This window comes from Mirounga leonina, unplaced genomic scaffold (genome assembly GCF_011800145.1).
Source record: "Mirounga leonina isolate KUSES-001 unplaced genomic scaffold, KU_Mleo_1.0 Mir_224, whole genome shotgun sequence".
Classification (NCBI taxonomy): domain Eukaryota; kingdom Metazoa; phylum Chordata; class Mammalia; order Carnivora; family Phocidae; genus Mirounga; species Mirounga leonina.
The window spans coordinates 20,126,350-20,147,009 of NW_023270615.1; the positions used below are offsets into that span (position 1 = coordinate 20,126,350).

The following is a 20,660-nucleotide window of genomic DNA, read 5'->3' on the forward strand; positions in this document are numbered from 1 at the left end:
TGTGTTCGGGGGCCACCCAGAGCAGGGTGTGGGCTCTGGGAAGCCTAGTGGGCTCCCTGTGCCAGTCGCCATTCCTGGCCGTTCCTGTGACCCCCTCTCCCTCTGTTCCTTCAGGCTCCCAGGGGCAGAGATCAGCCCCTCAAGTCCCACGGGAGCCCTGACCCCTCTCCCCGGGGACCCTGCTGGGCCAGGTTGTGTGAATTCCGTTTCTCCCTTTGGCACGGCCCATCTGCAGTATCTGGGGCTTTGGTCAAAATGTCCATTTGAATACCCTGCATCCAGGCCAAGTCTCCCCAGGCAGAACAGGCTCCATCCCAGTCCGGCGAGGGCAAAGCACACACTGTCAGCACCAGCCTCAGAAGGCTCCCCCGGGAGCTCTGGAAAGGCAAATAGCGAGTCCCAGGTAAGGGACTGGGGTGTCCTGGAGGGCAGGGCCAGCAGTGGGGCGGCAAAGGGCAGGCCTGGCTGTGGGGCCAGGGGGAGCTGCCCACGGAGCCCAGGCAGCGGGCTTCCCCAGCGGACCCAGGACCCAGGGTAAGAGCTAACTGGGAGGGATGGGGCGTCCAAAGGCCAGAGGCCCACGGAAGCTGTGCACTCCCTTTCCCCTTCCAGAAGCCTCACCTCTCCCCCATCCCCCCGGGGTGGGGGCCTGACTGGCACGTTGGCCCCGCAGGCTCTGGGGTGGGCGCTGCGGGGCGGACAGGGGTGGTAGTCGGAGGGAGGGCCACGTGAAGGCCCCAGAACCGGCGCGGTGTTGCAATTACCCATAAGCCTGGTGTTTACACGGGGATTTTACAGAGAACTCGAAGCATATCTTCCTGTTGCTTTGGCAGCAAAGGCGTATCAAGTGAGTGTTCAAAAGGGCCGAACCACGTTTGCAAAAATAAAAACCAAATGGCTGAGTAATTTCCACCAGAGAAGGACTCACTCTTGCAATTGCACGGTCTATTTAGCATGCTTTCATAAAACCTTTTAACGAATCAGCCCTGAACCCGCACGCCAGGCCCACCCCACCTGTCAGACTTGTGTTTCCAAACATAGGTACGGCTGCCCAGGAGATTGGATGCAGGTTTCCGTCCTCGTGGGGAGTGCAAGTCCCCGGCACCCTTCAGCACAGGCCTGTGCACGATGCTATGCTCGCTGGGATGGGGGTCCTCCCTGGAGGAAGCCTGGTGGGGGGCCGTTGGGAGGGACACCAAGGGACCTACAGGAGGCTCACTGGGCCTGAGGAATCAGGGAGAGCTTCCTGCAGGAGGAAGCGCCTGAGCCACAGACTGGAAGGGAAAGTAGGAGTGGACAGACCAGGAGTGAGGGAGGGAAGGCCTTGGTGGGAAGGGGGCCCTGAGAGAGGACTGGACGCAGGCCTGCGGCGGGTCTGTGCATCGTGCGTAGTGGCCCAAAGGAGACAAGGGGAAACGTGTGTCGAGTGGAAGGTTTCATTCTGGAGAGCCAGGCAGGGCAGCCGGCCTCCAAGAGGGGGAGACACGGCGGGTGCTTTCAGCCCTCTACCGCAAGCACAGAACTCAGCCCGCTGACCCCCCACAGCGAGGACCCAGCACTCCCGCCACCACGGAGAGTGCCCGGGCCCGGCCCCAGGCGCCTGCAGGAGGCCCGCACACCAAGGCGGCCACACCCTGTGAGCCCGGGTTGCCCACGCCCGCTGCCCGGACTTCACCCCTCGCGGCTGGGCCGGGCGCGCCAGCGTTCCCGCGTCCACTCACCTGATGTTCAGCTGTTCCCAGTTCGAGCGAGTCACACTGCAGCTGCTGGGCGTCTGAGAACTAGGAAGCTGGGTTCGGTCCCGTGGTCACTGTGGGTTTACCTTCATGGGAAACTACCAGAACGCGGCCCGCCGTGGGGCCCACGCATACCACCTGCAGGACAGGAGTCCCAGCTGCTCCTCATTCTCTTCGGCCCAGGGTGAGTATCCTGTTTCGGCGAGCACTACCCCACATGCTGCTGGGCCCTCGGAACGCCTTCTTTTGAGAAAGGTTTTCCAGATCTTTTGCCCCTTTTGCTGTGTTTGTCTTGTTGAGTTTAAGACTTCTTTCTCTGTTTCGGATATAGAAGCCCTATTTAGATTTTTTCCCTCTGAACTTCGGCTTGCCTCTCCTTTTTAACTTTTTACTTTGAAATAATTGTAGATTCAGAGCAGGTTGCAAAAAAAAAAAATGTACACCCTTCACCCAGCCTCCCCCAACACCAGCACGTGGCCTGACAGGAGCGCCTTCTGGAAGCAGGGGGCGTCCGCCACCGCGACCCACGGAGCCCATCAGGTCCCCGCGGCCGCCCGTGTGCGTGTGCACCCCGCTCTGTGCCGTCTCAGCCCCGGCCGCTGGATGCGACCGCCACAGGATGCAGACTGTGTCAGCCCCAGAAGACTCCCCCCCGTGTCCATTTACAGCCACTCCATCCCTAACCACCAAGCTCTAGTACACTGTTTAACAAATGTGATATAAAAGGACTTATGCAGGATGTATCCTTTGAAACAGGCTTTCCCCCTCAGCGTCGTCCCCGGGACACCCCCCCATCTCTGCGTGCGTCAGCGTTCCGTCTTCCTGCGGAGCAGTGTTCCAAGGCCCGGACGCACCAGCGTCTCCACATCCATGTGGGGAAGGTCACTGGGCTGTTTCCAGATTTTAGCTATGACAAATAAAGTTGATATGAACATTCCTGTCCAAATTTCTGTGTGAAAATAAATTTCCATTTTCTGGGATAAATGCCCGAAAGTGTAACTGCCAGGCCTTCTAGTAATTCCACTAATAGGTTTAACAGGAACTGCCCGAGTATTTTGCAGAGCGGCTGCACCAATCCACACTCCCGCCCAGAACGTGGGGGGGCCCCAGTTCCCCGGCCTCCTGGTGGCTCGCCCGTTGTCACCAGACTTTGTCCTCGCTGTCATGAGAGGCGTGTAAGAAGATCACATTCCCTGGCGGCTGCTGGTGTTGAGCCTCTGCTCACGAGGTTCATTTGCCGTCTGTGTGCCATCTTTCGCCAATTGCTGCCCAAGCGAGTGGCCATTCCCTAATGGGATGGTTTGTGTTCACTCTGGGGCGCTGAGACGTCTTTCTATGCTGTGGTCTTTTGTCACATATGCAGCTTGGAGGCACTTTATCCCCGTCTGGAGACACCTGTTCATCCTGGTGATAGAGTGTCTTTCACAGAGGAGCCCAAGTTTCTATTTTTGATCAATTTTCCTTTTATGGATCATTCTTTTGATATGAAGCCTAAGAACGCTTTGACTAAGTGCCAAAGATTTTCTATTTTTTTCTTGAAGTTCCCTAGTTTACATTTTGCGTTTAAATCCATGATCCAGGGCGCCTGGGTGGCTCAGTCGGTTAAGCGACTGCCTTCGGCTCAGGTCATGATCCTGGAGTTCCGGGATCGAGTCCCGCATCGGGCTCCCTGCTCGGCAGGGAGCCTGCTTCTCCCTCTGACCCTACCCCCCTCTCATGTGCTTTCTCTCATTCTCTCTCTCTCAAATAAATAAATAAAATCTTTAAAAAATAAATAAATAAATAAATAAATCCATGATCCATTTTGAGCTGGTGTTCGTACGAGGTGTGCGGTTTAGGTCGGGCTCCTTGTTTGCCGTCGGATGTCCCACCGCCCCAACGCCATTCGTGGAAAGGCTGTTCTTCCTCCGTTTGCGCCTTTGGCAACCACCCCCGTCCTTGGTGGGGCTCCCGCTGGGTCCCTGTTGTGTCCCGTTGAGCCCTGGGTCTGTCCCCTCAGCACCAGCTGGTGCCCTTTGCTGTGGCAACAGAGACGTGGTCCCTCCTGGTCATGCTGTCTAACCGCTCGTATTCGTTTTCCAGGGCGGCCGTGACAAAGTACCATAGACCGGAGGCTTAAACAAGAATTTATTCTGTCCGAGTTCTGGAGGCTGGAAGCTCCAGATCAGGGTGTCACAGGGGTGGTTCCTTCTGTGCTGAGAGGGAGGCTCTGCTCTCTCCTTGGCTTGTGGGTGGCATCCTCGTCCCGTGTCTGTCTCCCAAGTTTCCCCGTACACCAGCTGTAGAGAATTAGGGCCACCCTAATCACCTCTATTTATCGCTTGGCCACCTCTGTAAAGACCTTATCTCCAAATAAGGTTACATTCTGAGGCATGGGGGCGGGGGGTGAGGGTGTCAACACATGAGTCTGAGGGGGCAACATCCAACCCCTAACACTTCTTCAAGGTGTGCACCTCTCCATGTGAATTTGAGAATGGGCTTGTCTATGTCTCCCAGAAACTGTCTTGAGGCTTTGATAGGAATTGCACCAAATCTACAGACAGGTTTGGGGAGGACTGACTTCTGTACCGTGCTGGGTCTCTGATCCCTGAGCGTGGTGTGAACTTCTCCATTCATGGAGGTCGTATTTGGTTTCTTTCATCCACATTTTATCATTGTCAGCATTTCAGGTCCCGTGCGCATTCATCATGCTTATACCTAAGTATTTTATTCTCTTTGGAGTATAAATGGTATTGTGTTTTTAATTTCCATTTTCAAATGTTCATCATTACTGTAAAGACATACAGTTGACTTTTGCATTTTGATCCTTTATCCTCCAACCTTGCTGAACTCACTTATTACTTTGAAGGGCTGGTTTGCTTTCTGTAGACTCCTTTCGATTTTTGACATAGACAATCATCATCTGCAAATAGGGACATTTCTTCCACTCCAGTTGTAGAGACAGTTGACAGAGATCCCCCCTCTATTCTTAGTTTGCTGAAGTGTTGTTGTTGTTTTTTATCATGAAAGTGTGTTAAATTTTGTCAAATGCTTTTCCTGCCTGAATTGATATCATCGTATGATTTTTCTTCTTTAACCAGTTGATGTGTATTGTATTGACTGATTTTAAAATACTGAACCAGCCATGCATTCCTGGAATAATCCCACTATGAGTGTATGATTTTTGTTTCACACTTTGGATTTGATTTGGTAGTATTTTGTGGATGGTTTTTTTTTTTTAAGATTTTTTATTTATTTATTTGAGAGAGAGAGAGAGTACAAGCAGGGGAAGCAGCAGAGGGAGAGGGAGAAGCAGACTCCATGCTGAGCAGGGAGCCCGATGCGGGACTCGATCCCAGGACCCCAAGATCATGACCCTAGCCAAAGGCAAGACTGAGCCACCCCGGCGCCCCTGTGAATGGTTTTTGCTTCTAAAATCATGAGAGATATTAGTTTTTAGTTCTGTTTTGGTGCCAGGGAGCTCCTGGGCTGGTAAACTGCTCTGGGAAGTGCTCCCTCCTCTTCTCTGAAGGAGATTGTGCACAAATGGTGCTAATTCTTCATTAAATGTTTGCTAGAATTTTCCAGTGAAATCGTTTTGGCCTGAAGATTTCTTTTCCAGGAGCTTTTAAATTACCCATTCCATTTACTCAATGGTTACAGGACTAGTCAGCTCATCTCATTCATCTTGGTTAGACTTCAGTCATTTGTGGTGTTGGAGGAATTGGTGCATTTCTTCTAAGTTGTCAAATTCGTGATCGTAAGTTTTGTACAGTATTTCCCGTTATGTTTCAATGGCTGCAGGACTTCTGGTGTCGCCCTGCTTCATTCTTCTGTCAGAGATTCGGGTCTTCTCTCTGTGTGGCTCAGTCAGCCTTGCTAGAAGAGCATCAACTTTAATGATTTTTTTCATTAATTTTCTGTATTCTTTTCCTCTTTGCAGTCTCATAGATTCCTACTCTTATTCTTTCCCTTCTCCAGACTGCCTTGGATGTATTTTGCTCTTCTTTTTCTTATTTCTGGAGGTACAATCGTAGATTATTTCTCTGAGGACTTCTCTCATTCCTACCATAAGCGTTTCTTGTTACAGATTTCTCTGTCTGCATGGCCTTCTCTGTATCCTGCAAATTTTGGCATGCCACGTTTTTATTTTTCACCTAGTTCTACTCATTTTTGTATTTTCTTTGAGACTTCCTTTTTGTTGCATAGATTACTTAGAAATGTACTGATTACTTCCCAACTGTTTGGACATGTTCCTTTTGTCTTCACCTTATTGATTTCTAAGGTCAATCAATTATGGTCAGAGAACACGCTCTATGTGATTTCCATTCTTTCAGATGTGTTGAGGTTTGTGTTATGGTCTGTCTTGGTAAAAGCTCACAGCTGTGTGAAAAGAATGTGTATTCCACCATGTTGGGTGACAGCTCTGTGTCTTGCTGAGAGGGAGGAGTGGGCCAGAACTGTGGCCTTGTCTGTTTCTCCTTCAGCTCTTCTGGGTTTCACTCCATGCACTTGGGAGATGTGTTGTTTAGTGCATAAACATTTAGGATTGCTGTATTTTCTTGGTGCGTTGGTGCTTCTCTTGTGATGTAATGTCTCTCTTTGTCCCTGGTAATTTTTCCTGCTCTGCATTCTACTTTATGTGGCATTCATGTAACCAGTTATCTTTTTTGAGAAGTAATGCTTGGAATGCATATATCTTTTCCCATCCTTTTATTTTCAACCTGCGTCATTATGTTTGAAGCGAGTTTCTGAATGACAGCTGGTAACTGGAATAGTTTTTATCCATTCTGCCAGTCTGTTTTTTAATTGACGTATTGAGATCATCGTCACGTATAGCAATTATTGCTATATTAGGGCTTAAGTTTGCCATTGTATTATTATTTTCCATTTGTTCCTTTGGTGTCTGTTCTTCTGCTTTTCTCCAGCTCTTGAAAACTGTGCTGCTTTCTTCTGAGCTCTGTCACAGTCAGGGACTCTGCTGTCACCTAAGGTGGTGCTCCCATGCAGGCAACATGCCATTTCTCTCTGACTTCTGAAAAAAGACCTTTTCTTTGTCTTTACTTTTCACAAGTTTAGTTCCACTGTATCCTAGTTGGTGTGGATTTCTTTGGGTTTATCTTGCTTGGCATTTGCTCAGTTTCTTGAATCTGCAGGCTTATGTCTTTCATGTGGCTTGTGTTTGTGTGTTCTTATCAGAAACTTACACGTAGCAAAATATTTGTATTTTGATGATAATCAATTTGTCAGTTTTTCGTTATGTTTTGTTCCTTTTGTGTCTAAGAACTCTTTGCTTATATGTGAAGAACTTCTCCCATGTTTTCTTCTAGAAGATGTGTAGTTTTAGCTTCTATGTTAAATCTCTGACCCCTTTGGCCTTAATTTTTGTGTATGAATGAGATAAGGCCCAGGCTTCAGATATCTAGTTTTCCAGTAACATTTCTTGAAAAGACTCTCTTTTCCATGTTGAATGGCCATGGCAATTTTGTGGAAAATCAGCTGACCATGTACATGTGGATTCACTTTTAGACATTTCATCCTATTCCATTTTTCTGTATCTGCTACATCATTTTGTTTACTCAGCTTTAAAATAAGGCTTTATAATTTTATGTCAAGTTCTGAAATCAACCAGTGTTAATTCTAATTTTGTTTGTTCATTCAAATCTTTGATTTCTCTCAGCAGTTTCTGTAGTTTTCAATATATAGGTCTTGCAAATATTCTTGTTCAATTTATTCCCAAGTATTCTGTGTTTTCATACTACTGTGGCAAGTACTGCTTTATAAATTCACTCTCTGGTAGTTATTGCTAGCACATAGAAAATACAGTTGGTTTCTAAATACTGATCTTGTATCGTGTGACCTTTTCCAATCTGTCCACTCATCATTTTTTCCTCTTTCCTTCATTGGGCATTATACATAAAACTGATTTATGCTATGGGTCTTCATTCAAATCAGTTCCAGTAGCTCTTTTGTAGATTCCTGAGGTATTATTATGTACACGAACTGTGAATGTTCTCTAGTCTGTCGGCCTTTTATTCTCTCTCTTGCCTTATCACACTAGCTAAGTACACTCCTAAATGGAAGTGATAAGAGTGTTCCACTCTGTTTTAGGGGGAAATACCCTGTCTTCTCCCTATAAATAGATGTCCTTTATCAGGACTTCCATTGAAGACATTACCTTCTACTTCCAGTTTCCTGAAAATTTTTCGTCCTCAATGGGTACTCAATTTTATCAAGGGGGTTGGTTTTCCCTTTTCTTTTAGTCTACTGAGATAATCATATAGCATATAGTTTTCTTCTTTATTCTTTTAATATGGTGAATTACATTGATCGAGCTGAGAATATTAGACTAACTTCACCCTCCTGAGATAAACCCCACTTACACACAATGATTTTTTTATACATATTGCTGGATTTGATTGTTGACACTTTATGGAGAATCTTATGTTTGTATTCATAAAGGATATAGAGTTTATAGTTTTCTTGGTAATTTCTTTGTAATGTCTCTAATTTTGACATCAGGGTAATGCCGGCCCCATAAAATGAGAGAAGAAGCATTGCCTTATCCTATGTTTTTGGAAAGAGTTTATAAATCTTTATGAAATGTCTCTAGAATTCACCAGTAAAGCAACTGAGGCCTGGAATTTTTTTATGGGAAAAGGCTTTTTAATAATGAATTCAGATTTTTTATACTCAGAGGGCTAATCAGATTTCCTATCTCATGCAGCTCTGGTTATTTATATCTTTCAAGGAACTTGTCCATGTTATCTGTAGAACTTATTTCATAAAGTTGATCATAATATTCTTTCATTCTTTCAATGTCTGTAGGGTCTATAGTAATGACCACTTTTCCATCTGTGATTTTAGGACTTGGTATCTTCTCTATGTGTTTTCTTAGGCTGTCTAGCTAGAGGCTTATCAATGTTATTGATCTTTTCAAAGAACCAATATCTGGTTTCATTAATGTTCTCTATTGTTTGTCTACTTTCTACTTCATTGCTTTTTTCCCCATTTTTAATTTAAATTCAGTTAATCAACATATAATGTACTACTGGTTTCAGAGGTAGAGGTCAGTGATTCATCAGCCTTATATAATAACCGGTGCTTATTAATTACATCACGCACCCTCCTTAATGTCTATCACCCAGTTACCCCATCCCCCACCTCCCTCCCCTCCAGCAATCCTGTTTGTTTCCTATGATTAAGACTCTCTCATGGTTTCTCTCTCTTTCTGGTTTCATCTTGTTTTATTTTTTCCTCTCTTCCCCTATGATCCTCTGTTTTGTTTCTTAAATTCCACATATCAGTGAGATCACATGATAATTGTTTTTCTCTGATTGACTTATTTTGCTTAGCATAATACCCTCTAGTTCCAACCAACTTCATTGCTTTTTTTCATGTGAATATATACGTTAAAGCTTAAAGCAGCCAAATGAAGTAAAGTTAAGAATTTAGAAAACTTGGGTCGCCTGGGCGGCTCAGTCGGTTAAGTGTCCGACTAGTGATTTTTGCTCAGGTCATGATCGCAGGGTCGTGGGACCAAGGCCCACATCAGGCTCTGTGCTCAGCAGGAAGCTTGCTTGAGATTCTCTCCCTCTGCCCCTCCCCTACTCTCTCTCTCTGAAATAAATAAATAAATCTTTAAAAAAAAAAGAATTCAGAACTCAGTCACACTAGCCACATTTCAAGTGCTCAACTGCATTATATAAACATTTCTATCTTTGCAAATAATTCCACTGGATGGCTCTGTTCTGGGGGGCAGGAGGTCTATTCCTCAACTGGTCCCATCTCTCTTAGCAAGGCATTTCTGAAAGCTTCATGGGCGGGCCAAGCAGCCCTCTAATGCATCTTGTTCTCCTGATGAACATAGGCTTGGCCCCACCTCAGGCCTTATGGCCGCTTCCCTTCATCCTTGTCCCTCTGCTTCCTCCCAGCCCTAACTGTCTGTTCCCCACCTCTGCTTCCAGAAGGAGCTTCCAACACAGACATCTGACCCTGCACCAACCTGCTCAAATGGCAATGGCCCCATTACCTAGAATCCCACAGGACTTCCCAGTGGGGCAAGATCTGTCTCCCCCCCAAGCCTGCACCATGGTTTAGACAGGCCACTGAGTCACTGGTGTCACTTCTCAGTCACCTACTGGTCTGTAGGAGGACGGAGGAGAGGGACAATGCTACCAGCCCCAGAGGTGCTTGCTCACCTCTCTTAGGCCTGGTCCATGTCCTAAGCCCCAGAGCTCAGGCCCCCCAGAGTCACCCAAGAAAACAGGTTCCTGCTCTTTGAGACCAGCCGAGTTTGGGTGTGAGACAGAGCATCCAGGAGGGCATGAGCTCCCCATCAGGAATGTGAAGGAGTGGGGCACTGGTCTGGAATGGGCTCGGGGACTAAGACAGTAGGACCTGGAGTCTTGTGCTTTTCCATCAGGGCTTCCAGGGGCCCTGAGCCTGCCTGGACAGGTCAGCCCAACCCATTACAGAAGGAGTGGCTGGCACCTCTCCCTGCCGACCTAGCCATGCCCCTGACAGCCTGCCCTTCAGCCCTCCAGCCATGAATCACAGCGGCCTCACAGGAGGAAGCAGTGATAACCCCAGGCCTCAGAAGGGCCACCCCCTATGCTCTGTCCTAATCCACCCTGCAGGGCAGGGCTCAACACAGCCCTCTCCACTTCTGCCCCTGGCCTGCCTGCACAGCCCAGGCCTGCCCCCGACACCACACATCCCTCTGCCTGGAGCCCCTTCCTCACAATCCCCCCCACCTCCCTGTCCCTCCCTCCACCCAGGTCCCTGGTCTTTCAGCCCACCTGGCTCTCCCACAGCCTAGCAGCCACTGAGCCCCAGCACCCAGCAGAGGGACATGGCCTGGGATGGGGCCACTTTGACCACCCAGCAGATGCCCTGAGAGGATCAAGAGATGTGGGGAACCCCATAGGTAGTTAGTGGGGAGCCACAGAAGGTGACTGAGCTGGGCAGCGACCAGACAGTGTATGAGGCTGAATGTTGAGATCAGAAGAAAGGAAATCAGAGAGAGAGACAGGTCAGGGCCAGTGTGTTGGGGGGGTTCCCAGGGGGGCAGGGCTTGTGTGGGAGGGTCCGGGGGGGCAGGGCTGGTGTGTGTGGGGGTCCCAGGGAGGGAGGGCTGGTGTGTGTGGGGTCCCGGGGAGGGAGGGCTGGTGTGGGGGGAGGCCCCGGGGAGGAAGGGCTGGTGCAGGGGGTCCCGAGGAGGGCTGAGAAGGGCCGATGTGGGGGCTCCTGGGACAGCTGAGGATGCTGGCAGGTGCTATGATCTGATAAAGCCAGAACCAACCCAGGCCAGGGGTGCAGGGAGAAGGAGCCCCAGGATCCAAAGGACAAAGGAGCAGGGCTTGGAGTAGCTACGTGGACGTGGCCACCTTGGTGGATGGTCCGTTTCACAGGGAGGAAGTCGAGGCCCACAGAACCAAGATCCTCCCTCTCCTCCTTCCTACAAGCAGGCACATCCGCTGTTTGGGAAATGCAGTTTGCGGGGGGCCGGGAGGGATTGCGATCTTGAAATAACACTGGCTGGAGCTCGGGGGAGGCCGGCGGGCACGCAGGCGGACAATTAATTACGAGGATCCCGCTCTGAGCCGGGTGTTTACGTGCGTGCTCGTCTGTTTGGGGCCTGCAAATCCGTGTCAGATGTTAATGGAACAGCATCATTTTTCTGCTGAGGTGGCATCCCCAGGGATGTTTGGATGAGGCGGCCGGCGGGACTTGGCCTGGGAAAGGCAGGCCGGCGGCTGAGGAAGGAGGTCATTTGTCAGGCTGCCCGACAGCCCGGCCGCCCCACCCAGGTCCCTCTGTCCACCAGGCTCTGGGGATGTGAAAAGTAAGGACGCACTCAAAGTAGGAGGTGGAAGTGAATTAAGTGAGCATCGACTCAGCAGACACAGGCCAAGGGGCCACGCCTGGCCGCCCAAGGCCGCCTGTATCCTGCTGTGACCGGAACCCCATGAGGGCATTCTTCCGTAGGCTGTGGCAGCGAGGAGGGAGGGCAAGCCGGTGGGGACACACTCCCTCTCAGCTCCCGCTGAGGCCTCTCCTCTGTCCCTCCGCTCCATGTCGGCCGGCGGAAGAGGCCCAGAGACAGGAAGTGACTGGCCACCATCACACAGCCAACAGGCCCTCGGTGTGGGCAGGCGTGTGGCCCCTCTGTGTGGGGAGGGAGCTGAGGCCTCCCTGGGGTCCCGCAGACAGGCAAGGAATGCCCACCAAGGGCTCCTCAGGCCAGTGGTGTAGCCACTCATCCAGGCAAGCCTCCTGGGCCAAGGCCTGGAAGGGACAAAACCTTGCAGGGACCCTGGCCCTGCCAAGCTCTCCACCCACACTGTGCCCCGCTATCCCTCAGGAAGCTCCCTCCTGCCCCAAGGCCTTTGCACAGGCTCAAAGGCCATCTCCCAGCCCCAGGGTCCAAGCCTCCTCCCTACCGGCCGAGCTGGAGGCACAGTGGTAAGCGACTCGTGGTGGGAAAGCTTGAAGCATGCTGCCCGGCACACAGTAGGATCTCCAGAAAGGCGGCCACTCTGGCAGCACAGACTTCGGTAGGAATCTCACGCCATCGTTACCGCTGGGAGTTACTGTGAAGCAGACTTGCTTTCACAGGCCTGGGAAGCAGCCTGAAGTTTTACGCCAGGAGCATCCTTTTGTAAACCCTGGTTGGGGAGCCCTCTTGATTCTCCTCCCTACACCCAAGGAGGGCAGAGACCCCCTGCAGTGGATCTGCCTCAGTGTCCCTATCTGCAAAGAGGGCTCTTTGCTCAGGGCTGTGCAGAGGTGGGGTGGGCAGGGCCCAGAGGGCCTGCAGCCTGCACAACTAGAGACCCTCATGGTGGAGGGGAGAGCCGGGGGAGGGGACGGCACGGTGCCCTTTACACGGCTCCAGGTGCCACAGCGTGGCCTGGCCCTGCTGCCCTGCCCAACTTTGGGGCCGCTCCCCTGCATTCGGCCCCCTGCTCCAGCCATCCTCAGATGGCACCCCACCTTGTCCCCACCTCAGGGCCTTTGCACAGCAACCCCCTTCTCTCGCAGAGCTCCTCCTCCTGGGGCCCAGGAACTGTCCCGCCTGGACTTGAACCCCAGTTCCACCAGCTGCCAGACTGCGTGCCTCAGTTTCCCCATTGGTAAGACAAAGACAGTGCTAGGACCTTCCAGAGGGGACAGCAGCGAGCGTGAACGCACCAATGCGGGGCTGGTGCGGACACAGGTCCTGGCACACCGGCCGCTTACGTGGTTTAGGATGGTGCGGACGTCCCTGCACTGCAGCGCGCTGGCCACTCACTTCCCGGGCCGTTGCTGTTCCCTAGGCCGGCCCGTGCCACCGTCGCCCCGGGCCGCAGCAGAGCTGAACTCAGGCTTCCACCGACCGCGGAGCCTGGTTCCCGGCCCTCCCCTGCCCCCTGGTGGTCACTCTCGGTATTGCCCCCAGGCACCAAGAGGGACCCTTCCTGCCCAGTTTGGGACGGGCTCCTCCCCAGGCTCCGGGCACCCAGGGGGCGGCCGTGCCCACAGCGCTGAGCTCCCACCTGCACGGACGCAATGGGGACGTGTGCCTACCGGGCCGAGGGCCAGGGTGGAGGGGCCCCGCGGGAGGGAGTGTTCAGGGAGGGGCTCCAGGGGAGAGGAGCCCTGGGGGAGGACAGAGTCCCAGAGGGACGCCTGCTGCCTCAGGGCCTTTGCTCATGCTGCTAGAGACCTTTTCCTCCCCCGGGCGCTCCAGGGAACCTCTCAGAAGCCCCTTGTACCTGGCGTGTGAGCGGCGCCGGCAAGGCCTGGGCTCTCCTCCTCTGAACTCGGGGGCCTCCTCGGCGAAACGGGCTTCTCGTGGGCCTCGACGATGGCTCCGGAAGGCTCTCGGCACAGCGCCCGGCACACAGCCGCTGTTTGCGACCGCGGAGTCCGGCTGGACCTCGACCGCCGGGTCGCGAGCGGCGCGTGCCCTTCCAGGCGCTGGGCACCGGGCGCCGCGCGTGCCGGCCGGACGCACCAGGCCCCGCAGACGACGCGGCTCCGGAGGGCGGGCGTGCAACCTGGTGTCTGCTCCCGCCAAGTGCACGGCGGGCCGGGGCCGGGGCGGCCGGCTGGGGCGGGCACTGCGGCTCCCCGCCGGCGCTCCGCTCGGCGGCCCGCGTGCGCCAGGCCGGGGCGCGGGGCGCGGGGCGGCCCCCGGGAGCGCGGCCGCGGCGCGGGGCTCTGGAGGAGCGACACGGGCCGCCGGGCTCGTGGCCTCGGGGACCGGGCGTGGCCGCGGCTCTGGGGGTGGGGCTCCGCCTCGGGCCGCGAGGCCGCCCGCGTGCTGGCGCAGGGAGCCCCGGAGCCGGCGGGGAAACGGGCCGGAGGAAGCGGCGCGGCGCGAGAGCCAGGCGGTCCGTGGGAAGGGACGGAGCAGCGCCCCTGGGGCCCCTGGGCGCGCTGGCCGGGCCCCCAGAGCGGTGCCCCCAGGCCGTCGGGCAGGGGCTGGCGTGCAGGCTGTGCTGGGCGCTCCCTCGGGACCCCCTCCCACTTCACCGTCTGGGGCTGTCAGCGTCCCCTGGAGAAGGGAGGAGACCCCGCCCGTCGCGGCCGCTCCCGCCCCGCCGCCCGGGCGCAGGCACACCCAGCCAGGGGCCATGAGGGGGCCTCGCATAGGCGGCCGGGCCCCGGTGAGGGCACAGGGTTCCGGGGTGCAGCCCAGGTCCGGCCTGGGGCCGAGGGGATGCTGAGTGGCACCTGGGAGCCTCCCCCGGGCCCTGGGCCTCAGCCCCCAGCCCCCAGCCCCCAGCCAGCCCCTGAGGGTCCGATCCCGACAGCCGCGCGAAGGTGGGGACCCAGCAGTAGCCAGGTGGCCCAGCCTCCAGGATGCGGGCCCAGGCACCCGGCGGCTGTGGGGTGACAGTGTGGGGGCCCCCGGAGGGGCCGCAGGGTAAATTCTGGCTGGATCTGGGCCGGGATGCGACAGCTGCACGCAGGGTGAGCGCCCGGGCCGGGGGTGTGCAGAGGTTACCGCCTTGTGTGGGATCCGGCAGAGGGGACTTGGGCGGTCGGGGGCTCCGGGAGAAGGCCACGTCCAAGGGCCAGCCATGTCTGAGATGCCCAACAGAGGGGCAGCCCCTTCCAGGCAGGAGGACAGGTGCCCGGAGTGCCCACCCTGACCCACCCTGAGCTCCCCTGAGGTCCTGGAGGCGCTCAGCCGCAGTGCGGGCTACAGGAGGTCTACCTGGATGGAGGCAACCAAAGCTCAGTCGGAAGAAGCAACAAGGGCACCGGGTTCTACGTGTCTGTGCCCCGTAACACACGGCACACGACGCACTGCCAGCAACAGCCCACCTGAATGCACCGCCCACCGATGCCCTCAGCTGTGAGGGCTGGAGGCTCCCGGGGACGCTCCCGCAGGCTGGTGCGGGGCACTGTGCCTCTGGGCCGCAGGGCAGGGCGTGCTTTCCCAGGAGAATGCTGGCCGCCCCACCGGGCCGGGCCGCCAGCCCCCGCGCTCCCTCCCACCACCCCCACCGCAGGAGTAGACGCTGCCGGGTGAGCAGGAATGACACAGACATGGTTCTGTACAAAACCTGAAATATTTTTACTCTTTTAAAACTTTGATCTAAGCTGTCTTAGATCTCATGGACTCGATACAAGAGTAATATGAATGGGGAAATAAAACACTTTAATAGCCACGGTAAACTTTGTTAGAAATGTACATGTTGCCAAATAATAATAATAATAAACTTTAAAAAATAAAAGAGAGAGAGAGAGAACAGCTTGATGGCCGGGTTAGAGTATATAAATGTTCAACGAGGACGGGAAAGGAAGCCTCGGGGACGCCGGGACGGCACAGCGGGCGCGGCCGGCGCCCAGCGAGCTTGCCCGCCAGCCTTGGGGCCGGGCCTCGCGGACTCGGCGCCCAGGGACGGGCGTATAAACCAAGCTCATAAGAAATGTACAAATATAAAAAGCTACAAACATTAATAAATTACAGCATCACAAAACACAGAAACACTTCACAAGGTGCTAAGTAAAATAACTGCATCCCCACCCCCTTCGCCAACGAGAAGGAAACAAAGAGCTGGCGTCCGCGTGGAGGCCTCTCCCATCTCGCGCGGCTCGCTGCCGCCCAGACAGACAGAAGACTCCAGGGACACGTGTTTTTCAGGCAATACCTTAGTTCCTAAAAGAAGAAAGTAACACCAACGGGAACAGTAAACAGAAAGAAGGAGGCAAACCCAAGTGTTCGTCATACTCGGCAAAAAACTCGTATAAATGTTAATGACAGACTCTCTAGAAAGAAATCCCTAAAGATACTTTTACTCTTATAAAAAAGAAGTTATTTAAAAAGCTATTTACACGCTACATTCTATGAAAAATATGCTTCAGGAGATACATCTAAAATTAAAATACAGGATTGCCTGAGAAACAACTCCAGCCCCTCCGTGTCGACGGGCGGACGTTCGGTCTGGGGTCCACCCGGGGACTCGACACAAAACACGGACAGATGACAAGACAGACGTGCCGGGCCCCACGTCCTCGGGCCGCCCCGTCGCCATCCACCCCGCCAGGCGGGGTGCCTCGGCTGAGAAGTGCTTCTCGGAGTGTAGCCCGTGGGGCAGCGTTGGGCCCACCCTCATGGCTTAGCCCGGGCCACCAGGCCCCACATCACGGCTGGGCCCGACCCTTCTGGGGAGACCCCATGATGGCGCCCCCACCCACTAACACACGGACCCTGCTGCCGGCCCCAGCGTCCCGAGAAAGACCCTGGCCATTCGGGGCACAACACCCACCATCCGGCCCGCCACCCGCCGGCCGGGGAGCACAGAGGCCCCTCTCCTGGCCGGGCCGCACACTCTCTGGACTGTCTGAGAATCACTTGGGAAGAGTAGGGGGGCACATAATACCCCATTTTCTCCTCCTCTTCCTCTCTAGTGTTCTTTGCCTTTTTTAAGCCTCTGGAGGCTACCAGCCTGTGGCCAGCTCAGACTCTGGGCCTGGTGAGCATTGGCTCACTCCTTCCTCGAAGGACTCGTGCTCCTGCAGAGCTGCAGAAGCCCTGTGATCACACCCACACTCAGGGGTGCCTGGAGGCTCTCCTGAAACTGGAATGGTCCTCAAACAGGCAGGGCCAAGTTTCGGGAACTGGTCACTCTAAGCAACTTGAGAAAGGACGTCTGTCCACATTGGTGAGCTCCGCCTGCTGAAGCAACAGATGCTCGTATGGGGGGAGTGGTGGCCGGGAGGGGGCCAGGCCCTCCCCCGGGTGAGGCAGCGTGGCCACCCTCCTGGGGGCTGATGTTCTAGCGGGGCTCCGGGGGTCCTGAGCGGAGCAGAAGGATCCTGGCTTTCCAAACTTTAAAGGAGCAGTTTTCCGTTCCGATGAATTTTCAAAATTTTTCCAAGCCTCTGCTTGGCGGTGGCCATGCCCTTCTTTGTACGTTTTCCTGGAGGCAGACGAGAAGACAGGAAAATGCCAGGTGAGCGAGAGGCCAGAGGAGCCCCTCCTGGAGCCCCCACCCTCTCCAGAAGACGGGCCTGCGGGGCCTGAGCCTGCAAAACCACCAGCGGCCAACGAAGGGCCCTGCTTAGAGGCTGCAGCGACCAGGACGGGGGACAGCATTACTCCAGAGTGAGGCCCGTCCCACCTCCTGGCAGGAGCCACGCTCCTTGTGTCCAAGGCCGGCTGGGACTCATGGCCAGGGTGCAGGCACACTGGGGGCCTGGGGGTGAGAGTGGGGGCATCCAAGGGACCTAGTCGGCAGTCCCACCGCCAAATCGCCCGGGGGAGCCTGGAACCCCTCAGCAAACTGCTGACCACACCCGACTTCAAGCCAGGCCCCAAAGCCGAGGCCACCAGACCAGCCTCAGCACTGTCAGTGACCGCAGCTTTCCATCTTGGAAGGGACCGTTTCTTGCACATGCTGGCCACGTATGTGGCTACAGACACGGGGCCACGGGGGACGGGGCAGGCCTGCGGGCACCTACGGCACACCCCAGAGCAGGGCCGCTCAGGGCACGCGCACGCGGTACCTTTGGCAGCGGTGTTGTTGGGGGATGATGCGGAGGGCCGCCTCTGCGAGAGGAAGACCCCAGGGGCCATGGGCTGGGAGGCACGGCCAGCCTGGGCCCCTGCAAAGGCTCCGGCCGCGGTGTACTCGTGGTCCGCCAGGCTGCTGCTGTGTGCCTCGGGCGGGGGCTCGGGTGAGCTGCCCTCCTGTGAGGCCTGGCTGCTGGCCGTGCTGGTGGAGGCCGGGGTGGTGGAGGCCGGGGTGGTGGAGGCCGGGGTGGTGGAGGCCGAGGTGGTGCTGGTGGAGGCCAAGGGGGAGGGAGTGTTGGGAGCCAGCTTCCTTTTGGTGTTCTTCTTCTTCCTGCTCTTCTGCTCCTCCTTTGAACAAAGCGCACGGGCCGGCTTCAGCTGCTGAGGAACTGGACCCAGCAGCAGCCCAAGCCCCACCCCCATTCACCACGAGCCCCAGAGCAGCGCTGGGGCCCGTGTGGGGACCAGCGTGCCCCCTGCGTGAGGACGTGTGGTACTCAGCTGCAGGGGACATGCCCCCCCCCCCGGCTCTGAGCTGGCAGGGGACGTGCTGCCACTCCCACCTCCCCAGCCCGCCACTCCCAGGGGTCAGCAACACTCGGTGTCCCCAGGCCTGCGACAGCTCCCAGCCTGGGCGGGCTGGGCCCCTCCTCACCTGCTGGGACAGCTTGGCTGCGGCAGCTGCCAGCCCGGTCTCGATGGAGGCCACTCTGGTGCCCTCACGCACAGGCCTGTCCTGCCTTGGAACCGATGGGCCGACCCTCGCTGCAGGAGAGAACACCCGCCTGCTTGGAGCGGCTGCCCAGCCCCTGAACCCCCCTCCCCAGCCCCCTCGGCCCTGTGCCAGTCGGTGCCCGAGTCTCCGGGACCCTTCACAACTCAGGGAGGGTCAGCATGAGGCCCGACGTGAAGGGCCCCCATGCCAACAAGACGGGAGAGAGCAGGAAGGGGGCACACAGACGGTGGACGAGACCCCCACCCATGGGCTGCCGTGACCCAGCCAGGGGCAGAGATGGCCTTCCTAGGGCTGCTCATTCAGGACAAACCAGGTGAGGGACCGGCCCCACAGGGAGCCCCCCATTGTCCACCCCACTCGCAGGAGCTGGGGTGCCTTTGGGGAAAGTGCAGCCCCAGTCAGGCTCCCGGAGGCAACCAGCCCCACCAGCACCCCTCACAGAGCCAGGGCCGCAGCCTGCAAGCCCGAGGGACGGGCGGGGGACACACTGCCCAGCTCTACCTGTGGGGCTGTAGGGAGCGTCGTCAGAGCCTTTCCTCCGCTTGGACCGGGACTTGAAGACCGGACTGTCCTCGTCAGACTCCAGGGAGGGGTAAACTAGGGGGGCAGGGGCAGAAAGGCCTGAGCCAGTGGCGCCATGGGGGACGGGGGCTTCAGGCAGCCAGCCGACCTTGTGAGCCACTGTCCCTCTGGCTCCGCTGCCACACACTCGGGCACGGGTGGCCCCAGAACCATCCGGCCAAGGGCCCCCCGAGACCCAGGGAGAGCAGGGGCTGGCCAGACAAGAGGCCCCAGCAACCCCCACGGGCACTGCCCCAGCCTGGCTGCAGCGTCCCCTGTGCTTCCCAGACGCCCCCTTCTCTGCTGCTGGGACGGAGGCTGCCGTCCCAGCGAGCCTCCGAGGAGGGAGACCCACTAGGCTGCGTCCTTCCATCGGGGCCAGCCCTGCCCCCCCAGGAGTCCAGAAAAGGCGCTCACTGCTGTCAATCTGTGTCCAGCAGCCGGGGCTGGGCCAGCCCCCCTTGGGAGGGCTCTCCAGGGGCAGGAGTGTGAGCTCGGGGCATCCTACACATCCCTGCGAGGCAGGCCGAGGTGTGCAGGCAGGTGCGCACTCCTGGCCGCCCCCCGCCCCGGGCAGCCTGGAGCGCCCCCTGAGGGACAGCCTGGAGGGCTGTGGTGGGGGTGAGGGGTCATGCCCTCAGGGTCCCTGCTCTGCCCCCCTCAGATGTGGGCCACCGGGGGCCTCGGTGTTGTTATTCACACAGAGACACACAGGGTGGATGGGGTCTCAACGTGTCTGCACAGCCGCGTGGGGGATGGCTGGGCCGGTCCTCAGAAGGCAAGACGGGTATGGACCCTCAACCCAGCACGCCCCCTCCTAGGTCCTTGCCCGGGGGCACCACGGCCACACAAAACCCCTGCACCAGTGAGCACGGCGGCAGTGTCCACAGGGCCCCAGAGGAGGAAGCCACCAGGCGACTGCAAGCAGCCGACGGTGAGCACGTGAGGCCGTCTGCGCTGACTGGCTGCGCCGCGATGAGCCCGTGAAGGACCGCCTGCACCCAGGACACGATGCACGCAGACGGGGGGACTCGGGGGCCAGGGAGCGTTCCCTTCTGGGTGGTGACAATGGCGCACCCTCCACTGAGTTACGTGCTTCTGAAGGCGACCTCCCGATCTCCTAAAGAAGGGCCAGCGTCTCTGCACCAGGATGAGCCCCAGCAGCACGGCGGAGAGGCCCCTCCCAGGGGGGCGGGCCGGAGCCCGCCCGCACCCCCACAGGGCTCACCGTAGTCCGAGTCCTTGAAGCAGGCGTCCAGGTGGTCCTGCTCCTCCTCGTAATCGTCCAGGTCCACGCTGTTCTTGGCCGCCCTCTTCAGCAGCCGCTTGCCCGCGCTCTTGCCGCCACCCCCGTTCTTCCGGGCACCGTGGGCCGCCAGTGAGCTGCCCTTGGCCTGGCCGGCGCCCCACGCGGTCTGCAGGCAGGAGTCAGAGGCCTGCAGGTTGGCCATGGACAGCATTCCCTGAATGGCTTCCTGCGTGCTGGGGGAGGCCGGGGGCTGGCTGGAGGCACAGAGAGATAGGCACTCAGCCCACGGCCCACAGCCCACAGCACTCAGCCCACAGCCCAAGGCCCACGGCACTCAGCCCACAGCCCATAGTCCACAACCCTCAGCACTCAGCCCACAGCCCA

General features: G+C 56.5%; 1 protein-coding gene across 1 annotated transcript in view; it reads right to left on the reverse strand.

Moving 5' to 3' along the window:
• Positions 1-15,264: 15,264 nt before the first annotated feature.
• PHF2 (PHD finger protein 2) overlaps positions 15,265-20,660 on the reverse strand; it is an 87,288-nt gene continuing 81,892 nt past the window's right edge. The window contains exons 12-16 of the mRNA XM_035028981.1: positions 20,256-20,530; positions 18,968-19,063; positions 18,386-18,495; positions 17,724-18,078; positions 15,265-17,137 (exon numbers count right to left, since the gene is read on the reverse strand). Coding sequence (XP_034884872.1) covers positions 17,049-17,137; positions 17,724-18,078; positions 18,386-18,495; positions 18,968-19,063; positions 20,256-20,530 — 925 coding nt within the window. The 3' untranslated portion in view covers positions 15,265-17,048. The remainder of the gene's footprint in view (positions 17,138-17,723; positions 18,079-18,385; positions 18,496-18,967; positions 19,064-20,255; positions 20,531-20,660) is intronic.